We start from the raw sequence: 20,083 nt of genomic DNA on the forward strand, positions 1-20,083 counted from the left end.
TCTAAATTAATAAAATAATTTGAAAAGATAACAATTAAAATAAAATAAATAAAATAAATTCAAATGCAAAGTCATTATCTACTACATTATTACACCTACGTCATTATATCTACATTCTATTTACTTTTCATATGGAGATCTGAACAAATACCATTTACAAATTTATTTATAATCTCATTAAAATTATACGCTATTACAACAATATTATAAGCTTACCACCCTCGTCTGATTTATGAGTCGAAAATAATTCATTGTGCAATCCAATTTTTCTGCTCCCTTTTGGACTGATTTTTTGACGTCGTTTTTTTGAGCTCTCGTTCCAATCCAATGGGAAATTTGAGCAAGCGACAATTTCATTTTCCTTCTTCGTGGTGTTACACTTCAGTATTTGTATTGCTGAGCTTTGCAAATGGAACATACTATTAATGAGACATTAAAATCCAAATCGCGATCAACACTGTGTGCATTTAGCATTGCTACTTTTGCAGTAGCAGAGCTCATTGAAAGACATATTAAGTAAATTAATTAATTTTAATTAGACATATTAAGACATATTAAGTAAATTAATTATTACGACCGATTATTATATTAATTAATATTATATTTTAAATGTCGAACGTAATTTAGCGTTTCTAATTAAATACCGCAGACATATCATTAATTATCTCATTCCGATAACATCGATAACACGAAATTTTTGTCGAGGGAAGAGCCCCTTCGAAAATGAAAATGACGACACGGAAGTGCCGAAGCAAACTAACGGTTCCCGATGCGATCGCGTGCAGCGATCGGCGAGATTAACCGGGCGAAGTGTTCTTGAACTTCAGGAAGCATCCACGGCTCCATAGCCTCTGTAGCTGAACGGAAGTGGCAAAGCACGCTACCCGACGATTTACCGTCGTCCGGCCTGTACATTCTTTCATGCTGCTCGTCGTACTCGTAATTACCGTATTTCGCCAAGCGCGATTCGGAGATGACGTCTCGGACGAGTCTTGGACGATAATCACCATATTCCTCGTACTTCGCGGTTACTTCGCAACTCTGGCATTAAACGCGCGCGAGATAAGTTATCATTATGTCAAAATAAAGTTTTTCTTTACTCTCTTCCTCTTTACTTCGAAAAATCTGAAGAATTACTATACACGCGGTAACTTATTTTCAATAATTTATAACCGCGTGTCTGCTATCTTTCGATAAATGAGATATAGAATATGTTTGTGATCTCGAATTGTCCAATATATTTCCGGAAAAAACAATGTAGGATTTTATCTTCATCTTCAATAATATTGTTTCAATGATAAAAGAGAAATGGAAAAGAAAGAAGAGAGAGAGAGAGAGAGAGAGAGAGAGAGAGAGAGAGAGAGAGAGAGAGAGAGAGAGAGAGAATAGTTATTTTTCTTTTCTTTCGCATAAAATATTCTCAAACAACGATTAAATGACGACAATATCAAGAATGTTCGAAGATACATATATAAAATGTGATACTTTGGATATCTACGGGGTACTTGAAAGTATCTGTTGCGCATCTCACTTGAATCCAGAGGGAATGATTTAACTTTTGGAAGGAATCCTCGGGATCGAAAGTCCAGGTCTTGTCGGCGATCAAACTGATATTTGCATAAGCGCTATTCAAAAGCTCTTCATTGTAAGACGAAGATGGAGATATCATTATCTGTACATTATAACCGATAAAAATCGGATTCCGGTAGCCCGATGAGCCGAGAAGTCGACAAAACTTTCGTCAAATGCACTTTCTCGTATCTCGTTCACGAATTAACCAAAAATTCGATTTTAACGAATAACAAATAGACATTAATGTATATATAATAAAAGATAATTAATAAATAATTTGACGCGATAAAATCGGTTTTGGTCGTTTTGGACAAAAGTATCAGAACGGTGCAATAGATGAAGATCGAAGTTGCGTTATTGCGATTTATCGATATAGCAGATAGTGAAATTTTTTCAGAAGCTTCCGAAAAAGTCAATGCAAAATTTTTTAAGTTCTTCGTGTGTGTGTTTTATATGTAAGTCCAGTTAAACTTAGCTAAATCGATTTGAATTTATTATTTAACCAAACGTTTCTATCTTTTTATAAATCTCTTTATAAAAATAATCTTCAAATATAGAAATTATACGATAATTTAAAGGGAAAAGGAGTTAATGAAAACAGCAGCTTTTACAAATCTGTCGTCTATTTTACGATCGATGATAATAGAATTAGCACGCACCCGCTGGCACACACACGCGCACGCACGCACACGCACACACACACGCGCGCGCGCACACACACACACACACACACACACACACACACACACACACACACACACACACACACACATTCGCACTTTTGTACAATTCACACGCGCGGTTTTATTTACAGGGTGAAATCAGGCCAAGGATCTCATAATTTACAACGTAAACGTGCAAAACGATCATCGACGAAGTCACTTCTCGCGATTGCGAAACGTAGTTTAGAGAGAAGAGAAAATCAGTCTGGTAGCCTGCGAACAGCAGGCCACTCTCAGGAACGCTACGATGGCGCCGTTATTGTCTAACGAATACGAGTTGAGCACGAATTTTACACGCCTGCAAATTATATTATCGTTCCCATGACGTTCATTCCACGGCGATCCGATAATCCCGTTTAGCGACGTTCCGTTATCTTTACAATCCAAGAAGCGAAATAGTTGTTTCTTGTAACGTGGAAGACAAACTCTCTCCCTTCTCTTGATAGGCATTGTAATCAAAACGCCGTGTTTTTGGTCGAATGGCTGAATGCCATAGATGTTATAACATATTTCGCATAAACAAAGAAGATTTAGCAAAATAATTTCTATAATCTAAATCTAAATTGTTCTCAAATCAGATAATATAATTTCAATTTATAGGATAATAAATTTTATAATTCTGCTCACGACGATCGTCGCGAAGAAAAAGATAGGATCATTTTTAATTTTTTAAATTAAAATATGAAAATTCATAAAATAAATCTATGTGCTATTTAGCCATCCAAGCATTAATTACGATATGTGCGACTGCATCGAGTGTATATCTGGCACGACAGCTTAGGATATATGTATACAGAAGTCGCTAATTAACAATTAATTGAACTGCCTCGATGTTCAGTCGCACATCTCTTCGTCTTTTCGGCCGACGGATATGGCCGTAATTAAAATGGCATTCAACATAATCTCGCGCGATCATATTTCGTATTTGATATTGCGTATTGATCACTCGAAACGCGCGAACCGTGCATGTTTAACATTAACATTTAATGCAATTAAAATTAATATTATTTGTAATATTAATATCAATCATCCATAATTTTAATATTATAAATAATATTAACTTTATGTGTACGTAATACTTCGATTCATAATAATTCTGGTATCGGTCATGGAACAATCATTTACAATTCGACCGACTCTGTATAATCGAGGGATAGATATTGCGCGCTTCGCGCGAGCGAGTCATTTTGATTAAACAGGTATCATTCAATATTTACAAAAAACTTTGCGAGATAAAAAGTACGATAGAAAACAACAAATCTCTCCCGTACGACGGAAGAGATACGGACGAGTCTCTCCTCATTGGAAGTTCTTCTTTACATTTTATGGCAAGACGATCATGCGTTCAATGCGCCATCTCGCTGCAATCTATAAACATTGCAACGAAGACGAAGACTTTTCAAATGTCCTCGTATAACTCAAAATCATCCTTCGAGCATCCAAATCCGCGAAACTGGACGTCGCTATTCATAACATCGATTTACAAATATTCGATAATCAACCTAAACGAATAGCAAAAAACAATTCAATAATATTCCTACGTAGATCTCGTACGTTTTCTCAAAGCGAGTCTCTACAATTACCTCCGAAATAATTCTCACGATCACTAAATTACTGTTCACTAAATTGTTTCCGACATCACACCCGAGGCTCCGAGGTTTCAAACGTATTCCTCAGATGGCTTGGGGATGTTTGCCGGTAATCTGGGTACCCGACTCGTGCTGTCCGGTAGCTCGGCGATGTCGATGAACACGCCGACAAGACTTTCGAAGTTGGGTCCCCAGTTGAGCAGATAATCCCAGCTGAGAGCATCCTCGGCGGCGGCGGTGGTGGTAGTGGTGGTGGTAGTGGTTGTGGGCGAACCGTTGCTGGCGTGGCCGCCGTAGAGGAGGCCGCCCATGTGGGTCGACAGATCATCGTCCGAGGCAACGAGAGTGCTGAGGGAGCCGCGAAATGAACTATCGAAGCCATCGTAGTTGCCAACGTTCGGCGGTAATGGTGGTTTCGTCGATTGCGATGATTCGATGTTGTTCCTCCCCTGTGGGCTATTCCCCTCGTCGTTCTGCTTGGCAAATAGATTATCTGATCGTTTGTCACCCACTAATGATCCGTTGTCGTACTCGATTTCTGAGCAGGTGAAGCTATCATTGCCACTCTCGTCAGTAGTCGACGAATTCCGCCGCTCGAGTCTCTCGACGGGTGGCGTGTGACGTCGATGATGATGAAGAGGTCCATGCGTTGGTGGACCCCTGGCCTCGCTGGAGGAACTGACAGCATCCAAAGTGGAGACCAGACTAGACGTTCTTGGACGGGAATTCAGTCGCTCGATTTCCTCCGCCGTGAGGCCCATCGGGCCCGATGACACATTATTCACCGAATTTTCATTGTTGGACTGCGGGGCCTTTCTGCTGGCCGTCGAGCCTGACAGCTGACTCATGATGGGCGAGTTCAGACTCCTTTCGCTGTTGGAATTTAACGCATCTTTGCCAACACCACCGGAGGAAGATGTGGTTGCCAGCAATGCACTTTGTAACGGTTTCCCGCTGATGTCGTGCAGTGTGAGAATCCGCGGTTGTTGCGCGGATAATTCACTGCTGGGCGATAGTCTCGCCAAAGGGGTGCTCTGAAGCAATTTGGGCGCCGGTCCGGATGGTTGGTTCACATTGGGCGGTGGCATAGCCCGTGGTGGAAAAGGTCCCGTATGGCGATGTTGTTGTCCGGTATGTTTGTGATGGTTGCCATAATTACCTGTACAAATAATTTTTATTTAACTATTTGATTATGCAACAGTTTTTTAAATATATACATATTTTTAAATATATACATATAAATATATACATATTTTATAAATTTCACATTTTACGTAAAATTTAACACTTAAAACACGTCTTAGAGTAAATTTTTGAATTTGTCTCTCATCGAAAGATTCTTACTTATAGGAGGTGGAGTGGCTTTGTACTTTCTCATGCCATCGCGATAACCTTTGTAATGGTATACGATGTCAATGTCGCTGGGTGCGATGGAACTGGCGTTCTCCAAGTCGTAGTGTTCCGGAATGTCGGGTTCCGGATTATGCTCATGCGAATGAAGAGAAGTCTGAGTAGGCGGTGGCAGTGGTGGATGCTCATCGCGGATAGGAGGCGACTTGGTGACTTCTCGTTCAATGATATCCGGTCGTTGCGGTCGGTGCTCGGCGGTGGTGTTAATCTCTCGTTCCTTGTACTTTTTTGAAATCAGTTCGGGACCCATGTGACCAACGCCACGCAGATCCGACGTGTCGGAGATGTACGTGTTCTCATGGCGAGACATGAGATTGTCGTTTCCGGGACCAACCAGAGGATTGCCCGTCATAATAGCGTTGGTATTCTTATTGACTACCGACGGTGCCGATTTCTCCTTATTCTGCCGACGCAGTCGGAACACTATAAAGCTCACTAGAATGGCAATTAACAAAATGACGAAGAAGACGATGACCAGAGTGATGCCAATACTAAGAGGATCCGCAGCCGCAGCCGCGCCGATGCCAGTTGGTCCTCTACATCCAATGTTCACTTTACCGTGATAAAGCGCGTCTCTGAAGATAGAGCCTGAACCATTGAACGGTTGTACTTCATTGTTGACAGTAAAGTTAGCCAGACAACCTTCGAAGCTTCTGGAGCCAGCGCTATGAGCGTAATAAAAGTTCTGACTGACTCCTCCAATCGACAAGACGGACAAATAAGGATCGAGAAAATCGTGAACCCCTGCTGAATCTAATTCATCGCCCATCAGACTACCATCGATTAATAATCTTAATCCTCGAGAATAGGCATGGAGAGTGAGATTATGCCAATGTCCGTCGGCAAAACCGCCTTCAACGTGGATCGACATGTTCACCGGTGATCCGAGCAAGGACATGTAAATCAATTGGCCATTGCGAAGCTAAAACACAATATAATCGCTTTAATTAAATCGCAAATGGAGTCTATTTATTTATTTTTATTATTTCTCTTATCCAAGTTTTCATTTAGTTATCTATAATCTGAAAATCGAAAAAAGAAATAAAAATTGATATTTCTTAGGATGCATGTTTAATTTATGTTTATTTTAATATTATTATTATTCTTTAACAGTGCAGTGAACCTAATAAAATCTTTGAAAGTTGATTATTCTTAAACTAAATGATTTAATGACTATTACAGAACAGAGAAAAGAGATGATTAAAGACGCGTTTTACCTCTACAGATGTAAAATGTTTATTCGTCGCGGCATATATCAGGATGCCATCAGGCTTTACAGTTCTGAACATTAAACCGATTGTCTTCAATGGAGAAGGATTTGTTATAAAGCTTGTGTCCTCGATAAGACTGCGTTTAATGCGATTCGTGTGCCAAATCGTGGAACCACCGTAGAGATATTCCAATAATTGCATTCTTCTATGTTTCTTTGAAATCTGCGCAAACAATAATCACAATTTCAAATTAATTACAAATATAATTGAATATATATTAATATAATTAATAATACAATATTTAACATTGTTCTCAATATTTTAATAATTTATAGAATTTCTAGAATTTTTATTTATTGACTTGTAATATCAAATCTAATATCAAATCTCTTAATATTAAATAATCTCACAATGTTACATTTTAAATATATCATTTAATAATATTACTTCATTATTACACATGGAATTCGGGAATTGTTTATTTATTTTTACCTTGAACTCAATAAATCCTCCTTCGCTCAGCGTGACGGGCTCCAACGCACCATAACAATTAGGCGCCATCAAGGATCCACACTGACACATCATTTGATGCCATTTGTCATAACATCGAGCGCCCACGCCGCAAACGGATACAGCGCTCTTCTCATCTCTCAGGCAAGGGTTTTGCTGCGACCTAACGCACGTGGACTTCACACCACGTGATACAAGTGGATTCGTCAGATTCAGAGACTTTCCGTTTATCGACACCGAATGTATACAACCCACAAAATCGTCGGAATGCACTTGGCCCGGACGTTCCAGCACTGGATCAGCGTTCTCCAAGCCGCCCAATAGGAGAGGATTATTATTGAAGTTCAAAGTCCTGTATTCAAAGATCAGTGTATTAAATATTAGAATTCTTGAATGTATTCTTTTTAAAATTTTAAATCTAAAGTATATATCGTCAAACATTTTTAATAAGCCAAATCCTTTTGGATATTGGATATTTTTCTTAGTAATTATTTTTTCATTGGTATCTCAAATAATAAAATTTTATAATTTAAAATAAATTTTATAATCAAAATTGTACATAATAATAATAATATAATTTTTAGAACTTCAGCGTGCTCAGTAGTTTAACTTTAAGTTCAGTTTAAAATTTCATATGCAAATTACTTTTCTATTCATTGATTAAAATAATTATTTGGGATACTTACCCAGTTGGGCCTACGTCGTCTGCATAACAAGTACCATCGCCAGGTTTACAATCGTCGCAGACGTCGCCATGTTCTTTGCAATTCGATACGCTGAGGGAAACAACCCTGCCGTTCCTGGTGGCAGTGACCTTGTGCCACTCGCCATCTGAAACCGGCAACTCTGTCTTGATAGTGACGGTGGTTATCGCGCTTCTGGCACCGCCATATGAGAAGACCACCCGTCCGCCCATCAGCTCTAACACGATAAAATCCGAACGGCCACCCATTTGCGGCGCGTAATTGTACAACAACAGTGCGTCTGGTTTCGTGGTAGCGAACACGATGGTGATGTCGTTCGTGTTGGACTCCAACGTTGGGAATGCCATGTACGACAGTTCGTCAAAGCCGAAGCTTGAACGCTCGCAATGCCGACCGTAGCGACCCTCACTGCAGCTACATCGATATCTATGCACACAACATTTTTTTCTCAATTTCATACAAATCGTTCAGACATATACAGTTATGGTATATATACAGGATTGGGTAAGTTAATATTTTATTTTCTAACTAAATTAAATTAAAGTTAATGATTTATGAAATTAATCTAGTTACATTAAAAGATATATAAAAGAACTAATTTACACTTAAAAGTTTAAAATTAAATTAACTTAAGTTAAATTAAAAGTTAATTTTAAAAAGTATTATTTATATTAGAATTAGATTTAGAATAGAATTAGAATTAGATAGTAGAATTTTTAATTAGAGTATCATAATTTTTTAAAATTAAAATATTCTAGATAACAATAACAATCACAATATGTATCATCAAATAAATTTAATATTTTATTTGTAAATTAAGTTTATGAAATAACAAAGAAATATTGTTTTTTTTTTAATACAGGAATGCGTTTTTTTTTCTACATAGATAAATTTTAACTTAGAAAAAAAGTTAATAAGTTAAAGTTTATGTGTTTTAAAAATAATTAATTAACGTTATAAGTTAACTCATTTAAAATTAACTAAGTTAAATTAAAAATCATTAATTTTACTAGTTAACTTTTAACTTTTTAATTAATTATTATCCAAGTTACTATTCTCTAGAATATAACACGTAGTGTCCATGTCCATGTCATCTAAAATAGTTAAAACATGAACTAACCCAGGTTTTTCTCCCACGCATAAGCCACCGTATAAGCAAGGATTCGGTCGACAGGAATCGGTGACTGCTTCACAGTGATTTCCTCTGTAGCCCGCTCTACAAAGGCAGAAAAAGCTGAAGTTATCCGGGCTCTTTCTGCACGATCCGCCGTTTCTACACGGATTGCTGGCACACGCGTCGCCTCTCTCGAGCTCACACAGTTTCCCATCGCGATCGATAGGACAAGTACACTGGAAATCGTATCCCAAACGTCGGCATTGTCCTCCCTAGGAAAAAGATGAAAGAAGAAATGTTTTAAGAAATTTCTGCTCTACATCAATTTCCAAGAAGTAAAAAATGATTCTGTGTAAAAAATAATATTCATTTTAGAAATTTTAGAATTTAAGAACATGCCTTATATTTTACTTAGTTTTCGTCAGTTTAATTCATTCATAAACAAAAATAAATATCTCATTAATTTATTAACATTATAATAAATATATAATAATTAATATATAATAATTAGAAATATAAATATTACTATATAAATATGATTATAATATAGTACATACATTTTTTACATTTTATGTTTTCGTATGTTAAGCTTTGTTCTGTATCTCACTTGCGGAATATTTTCTTTCTTTGACAAATCACTCACCAACAGACAAGGATTCGGAGAGCATGGGTCTTGTCTTTTTTCGCACCTGTCGCCGGTAAAGCCATCCCGACATTTACAGACCATCTCATATAACATCCTAGGCGATGTCAGGATCAACGCCTGGCTGTCGGTGATCCTGGCGTCGTCGTATATGGCCAATCGATCGCTGCAGCTGCCCCCGTTTTCGCATGGCATGTGTTTACACGGTGAATAACCGATGGTGAACGAGCTATCTTCGAGCAGCGTTTGAATTTGATCTCGATTGCGCATCAGTAAATCGGTCACTTCGTACTTCGTGCGATACCCTGAGGAAAATATTGCCAAAAATTATTGTATTATTGTATTTCCTAACATATAAACATATAGAAGGAGATATGCCGAAGCTGAATATAAATATTACAACTGTCTTTCAATTTATTTTTGAAATGTGACACAATATTCAATATGAATATAAAAAAAAACAATATAATTTAATACACATTTTCTTGTGATTTGTGTATTTTAGCTTACCTTGCGAAGATTTCACAGCTAGATGAACGTTCAGATCCGATCCGTTTTCGCCAATACTGAAAATGATTAGTGTATCGCCGACGTCAATCTTCTCCTGCAGGAGATCTAGGAGAGCCCGGTAGTACTGACTGAGGAAATTATTCGCGGTCAATTTAACAATTTGCAGAGTCACACTATTCTCGACTGTTGCATTCGAGAAGATCAAGAACTCGACGGTGACCTTGGAGATTACGTCGGGGTGTCGTCCGTCGTTGCCGGAGACGCTCAATGAGTAACCGACTTCTGTACTCAGAATTACAAACAAATACAATTAAAAATCTCAATCAAAAAAACTATTCTGCATAATATAATTCTATGAAAAATAAGCTATTAATAATAAATATATTTAAATCTGTCAAGGTAAAACATGATGAAAACCGTTGCCGAATGCATTTGTCGATAAATTAATATGTTTCTTTTTTTTTTAAATAAAAAAATGTAGATTAGAAAAGAAAACTTTCTTAAAATTCGCAATTGATGAACGCAACTTGCCTGATGTAATCTTGTTGGTGTGCAGATCGCAGGCGGTGGGAATAGTCAGCACTCGCGAATTCGAACCTTGAAGTATTTTGCACGAGTAAGCTCCGGTAATGTCCGGATCGTTCGGGTGCACGTCGGCGATCTTCCCCAGCGGTGTCTTACCGTTGAACGAGTGTACGATTACGTGCACCGATCTCGGCGTGGACGGGCTGTCATTCTGATCGGTGACGATCACGACGATAGTGTGCTCGCTCTTCATTCGGGGTATACCCGAGTCCTCCACCTCAACCTGAAATGATACGCGAAAAAGTAAATTTTATTAAATTCATTTATATTTACTTTGTTTTAGGTTACACAAGTAACAATTTTAAAATGAAAATTTTTCAAATTTTCTCATTTTTGAAAATGTAGCATCTCTGAATAGATAAGATAAAGTGCATTGAAAAATTTGATGACAAATTAATTCAGGTTGTAAAAAAAAAATCTATTTTCGAAATAAAATCGAATAATTTTTTTAATTTAATTGTCAAAGTTCTTTGTAAAACCTATTAGAAGTTATAGAATTCTTTGAATTTTATACTAATTAGATAGAAATTCTAAAAATGCGATATTAACTTTTCAAAGATGGTAAAAAATCGTTTATCCGTGGATTATCCGTTTCACTGTTTTACAACTCTGTTGTTATCTCCTTCATTGTTCATCATCAAAAGAAGTAATAATTCGGTAAAAATTAATTTCATTACGTTGCATTATATGCAATTAAAATACGAACCACGAGATTTAGCTGCGGAATTGTTTCTCTATCGAGACTCCTAGTGGTTCTCAGTATACCCGAATGCTTGTCCATAATGACCATATCGCTCTGCCTTCCTCCAATTAATCTGTACGTGAACGGCGCGCCGTTGGGTGGCAGATCGGGATCGGTCGCGCTCAGAGTCATGATGCTGGTACCCGCCGGTTCGTTCTCGCTGACGTAGCCAATTACTTCCGGTGGATCGAAAACCGGGCCATTGTCGTTCACATCCAGTAAATCGATATGTACCATCGTAGTGCCGGTCTGCGGCGGCGAACCGGTGTCGATTGCACCGATCGTCAGATCATACACAGGCACGGTCTCGCGATCTAGCTGCTTCGCAGTCTCAATATCGCCGGTCTGCGGATCGACCTTGAAGGCCTGACCGAGATTGCCGCCGATGATGGAGTACGAGAACTGATTGTTCTGCGGCTTGATGTCCTTGTCGATCGCGCGGACCATAAGTACGCGGGTGCCGTGAGCGGCACCCTCCGACACGCTGGCGTCGTAAGAGCTTTGCAGGAACTCGGGTGGATCATTGCCGTCCTGGATGGAAACGATTATCTGCGCTTCGTCAGTGTCGTTGCCGCGTATACCGCCACCGTTCTTCGCCATCACCGTCAGCACTACGCGATTCTGCGTCTCGCGGTCCAGCCTGCGCGACACTCGAATGATGCCGGTATCCGAGCCGATCGAGAAGCCACGATCGTTGGAAGAACCTACGAAGAGGTAGTACACGCGACCATCCTCTCCCGAGTCCTGATCGGTCGCTTGGACCACGCCGACCGACGTGCCCACCTCGGCGCTCTCCGACACGTCCATGTGAAACACGGGTTGTACGAATTGGGGATAGTATTCATTCACGCCGGTGATGTGCACTATCACAGTCGTGAAGCCGATCATCTGCGAGTTCGAGTCCGGATTGGTCGCGACGATGTCGAGAGTGTATTCGTTCGCTTCTTCGTAATCGAAAGTGGCGTCTGACGTGATCTCACCGGTATTCCAATGTATGCGGAAGTGATCCTTGCCAGTTCCGCCCAAAATATCATATTGTATTACGGCATACTTTGGCGAATCGATGTCTCGAGCGACCACCTGGAATTGAACACGAAGAAACGTATTTATAAGGAACATACAAATCCAATTTTATACAATTATTAGAAATTATTAGAAAATATAAAAGTAAATGAGACAAAGAATTTAAATTCTAATTTGAAATTATTAGATAATTTATTTAGAAAATAGGATAAAAAACTTTTTGAGCTAATAAATTTATAACAATATTCTTTATATTTCTTTATTTCAAGATTTAAATAATATTGCTCGCTAGCTAGTTGGCTGGAAAAAATAAAAAAAATGCCTAAAAAAGATAAATCCAAATTCCAGGACAAACGTACCTTGTAAACAAAACTATCGGGCGGTGAATTTTCTGGTAAATACGCTTCATAAACCGTTTGATTAAAGGTCGGAGGATTATCGTTGATATCAGAGACATTGACAGTCAAGGTAGCTACTGCTTGCTTCGACTCGAATCCTAGATCCGTGGCAGTAATGTTTAGCCGGTATTCTTGCACTAGATCGTAATCGAGAGGCTCGAGTATAGTAACCGCGCCAGTGATGGAGTGCACGAAAAATTCATTTCTCTCGTTACCAGCCGAGATTCTGTAGCGGACCATGCCATTGGGCCCGCTGTCCCCGTCCACGGCGTTCACCGTCAAGATCGTGGTGTTAACCGGCTCGTTCTCCGGTACTCTGACTTGATAACTAACGGCGGCAAAAGTGGGTGCATGTCGATTTTCACCGGAGACCACGAGAGTCAGAGCGATCTCGTCCTTCTGCGGCGGCACGCCTTTATCGGTGGCGCGCGCTTTCAGCAGGAATACAGCACCGACGGGGATACCATTGAGGCTCTTGCGCACGTAAACCCAACCGGATCGCTCTTCGATGGCAAACAAATCGCTAGTGTTATTCAGATTTTCCAGAGAATAACTGACCTCCGCGTTCACGCCGAAATCGGCGTCGTCGCGGGCGACCAGCTGGATGATTCGCTTGCCTACTCCATAATTCTCCGGCACAGGCGACAAGTAGGATCTCTGCTCAAAGCGAGGCGCGTTGTTGTTGGCATCTACTACGCTCACGTGCACCACTGTTCTCGAGGACAGTGGGGGCTTGCCGTTATCGGTAGCGACCACTGTCAGCGAATACAGATTCTCCGGCGAGGATGGCCGATGCGTATGTTTGTAGCGCATGGTACGTTTGCTGAAGACGTCACCGGTCGCCGGGTCGACGGTAAAAAGATCGGATGGTTGCAACAGACTGTAAGATATAACCGAGTTCGGTCCCTGTTTGTCACGGTCAGTAGCCGTAACCGTGCCGACATGCGTCACTCGTGGTTGAAGCTCGGGGAAATGGAAATAATAGGTGTCCTCATCGAACTCAGGCGCATTGTCATTCTGATCCTGAATAGTGATCGTTAGGGCGGTCTCTGCTCGCCATGCACGATCCGCTGCTACAACCTAAAACAAAATAACAGACAATAAATCTCATTATCTCTTTAATACTTTCTCTAAATTTTCGCATAAGATTTAAAGAAATCTATTACAAACGCGATTTCTTCACTTCTACATATATTTAGTATTAGTACAGGATCTTTATTAATATTTTTTTGAAAAGTAAATATCCTACCTTCAATAAATACTCGTCCTGCTCCTCTCTGTCGAGTTGCCCGGCCACAGTCACGTTTCCGCTTAAAGCATCGATGGAAAATTTCTTCCCTGGATTGTCGGTGAAGCTGTAGCTGACATTTGCATTTTGACCAATGTCCAAATCGCTGCTGGTGATGCGTATAACAAATGTGCCAATTTCTGCGTTCTCTGTTACATTGACGCTGAACAGTCGCGTGAAGTGTGGCGGATTGTCGTTCTTGTCCAGAACAGTAATTAACACGGTGGCGGTTCCCGTTAATCGGGGGTGACCTTGATCTCTGGCCTCCACGATCAGCTCGTAAGATGCAATCTGAAGAAATCCCGACATAAATTTCATTAAATAATATCATTATCACATATTATTATTATAACATATGTTAAGGTCTCCAGATGGATTAGTTTTTAAAATAATTATTATTGTTTATTTATCATAATGTCGTAATCAATTAATTATAATTATTTGCAATATTCGTACCTCTTCACGATCTAATTTGGTATTGGTCTCGATTTGGCCAGTGGTACTATCGATGATGAATGATTCGGAAAAATCATCGATCAGATAATAAGTGACTTTGCCGTTCTCGTCAGAATCACGATCCTTCGCGGACACTTTGCAGACAAACAGCGGCGGATACTCTTCCTCCATCACGGTCGCGTTGTAAATGGCCGCCTCCATAACCGGTGCGTTATCGTTGGCGTCCGTGACGTTCACCAGAAGTTGGAGAACGCTACGCAGCGCGGGAGTGTCCGAATCACGAACCTCAATCCAGGCTTCGTAATGTGGAGCCGTCTCGTAATCGAAACCAGAGGCGACTATGACCTGAAAAAAGAATTGTAATAATAAAATAACATGCAAAATACTAAAAGATGATAAACATTTTCGAAACAGTTCTGAAATGACAGAGATAATACTGAAATGTCCAATCCTTACCTCTCCGGTGTGAGGATCAATTCTTAAAGCGTCCCCCACGTTTCCACCAGCTATGCCGTAGACCAGATTGCTGGCCGGTCCACTCTTCGGCGTAGTAGCACTGAGCTTAGTGATTACCCTGCCCTCAGACACGTCTTCGGATAATGTAAATTTCGTGCTGACACTCGATCGGAAGCTAGGAAACAACTGTCGCTCCCACAAGTGGATCATCAGATCAGCGGTGACATGCTGGGGCTCGATGCCGCAGTCCGACGCCTGTATCTGCAGTTGATAGGTGGTTTGATCGCCGATCAACTCCTTGGCGGCGCGAATTACGCCGTTGTTGAGATCGATGGTGAATCGGTTGGCGTCCTTGCCGTGCAACCGGTAAACGATCCGGGAGTTCTCGCCATCGTCGTCGTCGCTCGCTTTCGCGCCGAACACAAAGTCACCTTTAAAACATAAAAGAAACTCGACGTCAGCACTCGGATCCGTGGCTAGTTAATTAGCGGAATGAAAACCACTCTACGGTTCTCCCCTCTTCATTGGCAATTAACGCGTCTAATTAATGCGCTTGGTATTGCCGCCGATCTCATTACCGAGTTTAGTCGCGCTCGGAACGTAGGCCGTGTATCGAGGACTGGAAAAGTGGGGTGCGTTGTCGTTCACGTCCGTCACGTAGATCGTCAGATTGACGGCGGAGGCACGAGGCTCCGTTGGGCTCGAGTCCTTGGCCACCAGAGTCAAATAGTAGACGGCGGTCTGCTCGCGGTCCAGCGGCATCGTGGTGAACACTTCGCCCGTGTCGGGATCTGCAGTGAACCGCTCCGCTTTGTCTCCAAGTAGGCTGTAGCTATTTTGAAAAAGTTATAAAAACTATTTGAACAAAGTATATTATCGATAAAGTAATTTTTTTTTTTTTTTTAGATTTGAGTCGCGCACGCACGCATCATATACTTCCTAAGATGGAAATATACTTTCAACCGTAATTATGTAACATCGGCGAACCGGGGCGCCTTACCTTATTTTCGCATTGAGTCCTTCATCCTTATCCGTAGCGTGCGGCTTGGTAACCCAAGTTCCGGCGGGCATGTTCTCCACCACGGTGGCCTTGTAGTCCTGCCTGGCAAACTCGGGGATGTGATCGTTCACGTCGAGGACGACGATCCTGACGATGCCCGATCCGGTAAGAGGCGGCGAGCCTATGCAGAAAAACGCGATGCGAAACTTCAGTCATGTTGTCGTCGGGCGGCCATAAAGACAACCACCGTCGCACCGATGCATCGTGCTGTCGCTCTAGCTCGGCTTTTTTCATTTTTTCGTTTTTTATTCTTTTTTTTTTGCGCTTTTATTGCTATCTCGCGAACCGTAACGCCGCGCGAGCGTAGTTGGGTCAGTGGTGCGATTATTCCGCTAAATTTACGGCCCGCCTCTCGCGGCTCGTTTATGACGGTTTAAATCGGTCCAAACGGAAGGTAAACCGGGGCCATAATTTTAACAGAATATTATTGCGGAGCCTGCGTCGCCCGCGAGACGCCGTAAAGTGATTTAGAATTTGCCCATGCCCACTGCGGAATATACTTACTGTTGTACGGGCATACACCGACGAATTGTCACTTCTGCAGTCTTTTTTTTTTTGTCGATTCTTACGAATTTTTAATCGGAATAAAAATAAAGTATGCAAATTGATAAAGGAAACATAGAAAAACTTACTGATATCGTTTATTTTATCACATTAGCATTTATTTTTTAAATGCATCTAGATAGTTGCTTAAAACTTGCATTCATTGTTAATTTGCTTTAATCATCTTCAAATAATAAAAAAAATATTATAAATTGAAGATTTAAAGGTTTCTTGATATTTTTAGACCGAATAAAAATCGTCTTACTATTTTTCGAAGTATTCCTTAAATAATTTCACATATTTGATAAGAAAGATCCTCGATTGGATTACTTTCTACGGTAGATTTAAAGTAATTTAATCGTGTGAAAAAGCGACGATTTTCTGGATCGCGGAAGTGCGCGTAACGGCTAAATAATGGCCGGCAAACGCGAGTAATTTAGATATGACGCACACGTTTCTAGCGGTGGCCATTGTGCTACCCGCTTATGATTTACGGATTGGGGTACCCGGAGTAACGACGCGTTAGTGCGCGCGGAAAAGTCTCGCCGCGGCTTAATTGCGCCGCCTAAAACGCATCATTACTCTCCAGGAGGAGAAGAGAGTAGGGGACCGATTTCTCTGATTGCATATACCAGGTATATACGCGGCACATGTATATATACATGGTAAGCGTTGGCGTAGCCCAGGGCCACGCGCCTGCACGGACATACACCGTTCAATCACGCGGTGAGTTCCCGTCGAGGGATAAGAGAAAGGAAGAAAGAGAGGAAGAGGGAGAGAGAGAGAGAGAGAGAGAGAGAGAGAGAGAGAGAGAGAGAGAGGAAGAGAGAAAGCGGGAGAAGGAGACAGAGGCTGAGACTGAAACCGTATTTATCATGTTCTAGGTAAATATCCCGTAAGAATACAGATTGGATATACAGACTGCGTCAAAAGTCTCACGCTTTCTTGTGGCCGCAAATCCTCCCTCGGTTTGCTTGAAAATATATTTAACAATAAAGAATAAAAATTAATTTTACACACACACACACACACACACACACACACACACACATATATATATATATGAATAAAAATTATTTTTTATTATGATTATAAAAAACAATTATTATTCTTTTTACAAAAAAATTGCGATAGTTAAGCGACAAGATTTATCAAATGACATCTTTTCTTGTTTTTAGTTTCAATTTTTTATTAATTATTTATTTTTTATTATTCAAATATATATATTTAATTTATAATTAATAAAAGATTAAAATCAAAGACAAGAAAAGATGTCATTTAGCAAATAACTCTTGTATATGTGTGATTTATTTAAATATCACAGTTCTCTTAGTTAGTTGTATTTTTATAATAATAATTAAAAATAATTTTTATTTTTATTTCACGATAAATAAATCGTTGACAAATGAAATTAACAATTCATTTTGGAGTAATAGAAGTATTGAAAACAAAAACTTGTAAGAAAAAAAATGTGCGTGAAGAAAGAAAAAGAAACAAACAAGGAATGTAGCGATATAAAAATTGCGGTGGATAATATAATGAATGCGAATGCCATTTCCAGGAATTCAGAATCTGGAAGGATGTCCCACTTTGCATAATGAATAATTGTATAATTTGTTTACTACTTACTAATGACAGTAATAAAACGACTTGCTTACTGCATTAATTTCCAATTGAAATGCCGAATTCAGTTGTTCAGAAATGTGGATTTTAGGAAAATCGTTAATCTCGCTCTCTTCGGTACGTAGAAGATATTGAGACGCATGTATATGATTTCTCGTAAATATATCCTAATCAAAAAGGAATTAAGAAATGATTCTCGAAGCGTCAGTTGTACATATTCTGGGCAATACGGAATATCTTTTAATTACAAAGAAATAATATATAAAACGAAATCATAAATCGTCTCTGTATTTCTCAATAGGACATCCTGTTTACATGCGGCAGATGCCGAAGGGATCGCAAGACCCCGTAATCGTCGACGATGCGCGTCGCGCAAGACAAAAATACGCGCTCCGGAGATGTAAGAGTGCGCTGGCGCGCGCGAAAGCGTGACATCGCGCTGCGACGTGTGCGAATAAAGTAGAATATAATGTGCGAGTATGGGCCCTATCCAAAAGAGAGAGACGCATGGCACTCTCAACGGGGGAAGAGGGCCGAAACGCGCGCGGAGTCTCACGACCGGCGGAACGGAAAGGCAGAGGGGGAGGAGACGGCACGGACGAGATGGTAAGGTGGTAAGGAATGAGGCGTACGGATGAGGGAGAAGGAGGGGGGAAGTAGAAGGGGGCATAAGGCCCGCGGACAAACGGGAGAATCGGAGGGAGGAATGGAGCAGGAGGGGGGAGAGGACAGTGCCAGTGCCGAGGCAGGCAGGGAGGAAGGCATTCGAGGCCGATTATCATAATCGCGCGTCATAACTCTGCGGGCTTGTCTACCTCGCCGGGGACCGATTGGGCCATCGAGCCACTGCGACCGAGGGCGGGATAGGAGGGGGCAGAGAAGGGATGAAGGCCGGGGGGAGGGGAAGGACCGGGGGAGGACTACCGGCTTCTAAGAGGAAGCGAGGAGAAAAAAAAGGAAGGTTTAAGAGGGAGGAACTGCCCACCGCTTAAAGAATCTCATCGAACAACCCACAAATTTATATCCAATTTGTATATTACCGCTCATTACTTAAATCCACCACGTACATAGTCTATCGTTTCTCGTCTATGTGCTGGACGGCGTTCGCTGCTGGCGATATTGACATTTCAGCGAGTCGTCGTTTGATAGACGTCTGGTGGTATGGTTTGCATAAAGAATTAGCACGTATCGATCGCGGACATAATTTTGCAGACATTGAAATCGATCTCGTGCGGAATGATTGGAAATTATAGCGATCATGCCAATCGTAAAGTCAATTGATAGCCAATTAAATGACTTCGAATATATAATAAAAAAAGATAAGCGTATATCTCGATTTGTGATATTATAATAATGTTATAATTAATATCGCAATGATAGCAATTAAAATATAAATATGAAAAAAGAAAGTAATATCAAAATTATATAAAATAAATATAAATATTAATTTTTTTTTTAAAGAAGAAAGTAAAGTTTAAAAGGAATATCATCGAATGTTTGAACATTCATTTTTATTGAATATAAATTACAAATTTAAATTACAATAATTTTAGCTATATAGTTTTTGATCAGCTATATTATATATTGAGTCAAGCTTAATTAAGTTCTTTGTTTGTACTAATTCGCAATCAATTTTACACAGACCGATAGCGAGGTAGATCGAAAAATAATACCAAAATAATCTACCAAAAAATAAGGAGCTCTCTTTTCACTGTCGGCCATTGTATGATAAATTGTAAACGGGATACACATCTATTTAGCAGCGAAGATCTCAAAAATATCCAATATCTTTATTGTCGCAAAAGCTTTTTTTTCTCGTTTTGATTCGCGTTATTTTTTGGCAAGCAAACGAAGTGCATTTACACGCAAATATTCTATATGCAACATATATTTTCCACTTTAATAATTCTATGTTAACTCAATA

The 20,083-nt window shown here is 40.1% G+C and overlaps 1 protein-coding gene across 1 annotated transcript in view; it reads right to left on the minus strand.

The window, feature by feature from the left end:
* Positions 1–2,052: 2,052 nt before the first annotated feature.
* The window catches only part of ft (cadherin-related tumor suppressor fat), a 101,548-nt gene continuing 83,517 nt past the window's right edge, over positions 2,053–20,083 (minus strand). The window contains exons 8-23 of the mRNA XM_025218438.2: positions 15,934–16,114; positions 15,512–15,765; positions 14,934–15,364; positions 14,478–14,822; positions 13,983–14,312; positions 12,695–13,813; positions 11,277–12,392; positions 10,517–10,793; positions 9,986–10,267; positions 9,476–9,780; positions 8,839–9,104; positions 7,701–8,144; positions 6,997–7,366; positions 6,511–6,726; positions 5,228–6,215; positions 2,053–5,042 (exon numbers count right to left, since the gene is read on the minus strand). Of these exons, the coding sequence (XP_025074223.2) occupies positions 3,955–5,042; positions 5,228–6,215; positions 6,511–6,726; positions 6,997–7,366; positions 7,701–8,144; positions 8,839–9,104; positions 9,476–9,780; positions 9,986–10,267; positions 10,517–10,793; positions 11,277–12,392; positions 12,695–13,813; positions 13,983–14,312; positions 14,478–14,822; positions 14,934–15,364; positions 15,512–15,765; positions 15,934–16,114 (8,012 nt within the window). The 3' untranslated portion in view covers positions 2,053–3,954. The remainder of the gene's footprint in view (positions 5,043–5,227; positions 6,216–6,510; positions 6,727–6,996; positions 7,367–7,700; positions 8,145–8,838; positions 9,105–9,475; positions 9,781–9,985; positions 10,268–10,516; positions 10,794–11,276; positions 12,393–12,694; positions 13,814–13,982; positions 14,313–14,477; positions 14,823–14,933; positions 15,365–15,511; positions 15,766–15,933; positions 16,115–20,083) is intronic.

The sequence above is a fragment of the Pogonomyrmex barbatus genome, unplaced genomic scaffold (genome assembly GCF_055798465.1).
Source record: "Pogonomyrmex barbatus isolate J1 unplaced genomic scaffold, ASM5579846v1 scaffold3, whole genome shotgun sequence".
Lineage (NCBI taxonomy): Eukaryota > Metazoa > Arthropoda > Insecta > Hymenoptera > Formicidae > Pogonomyrmex > Pogonomyrmex barbatus.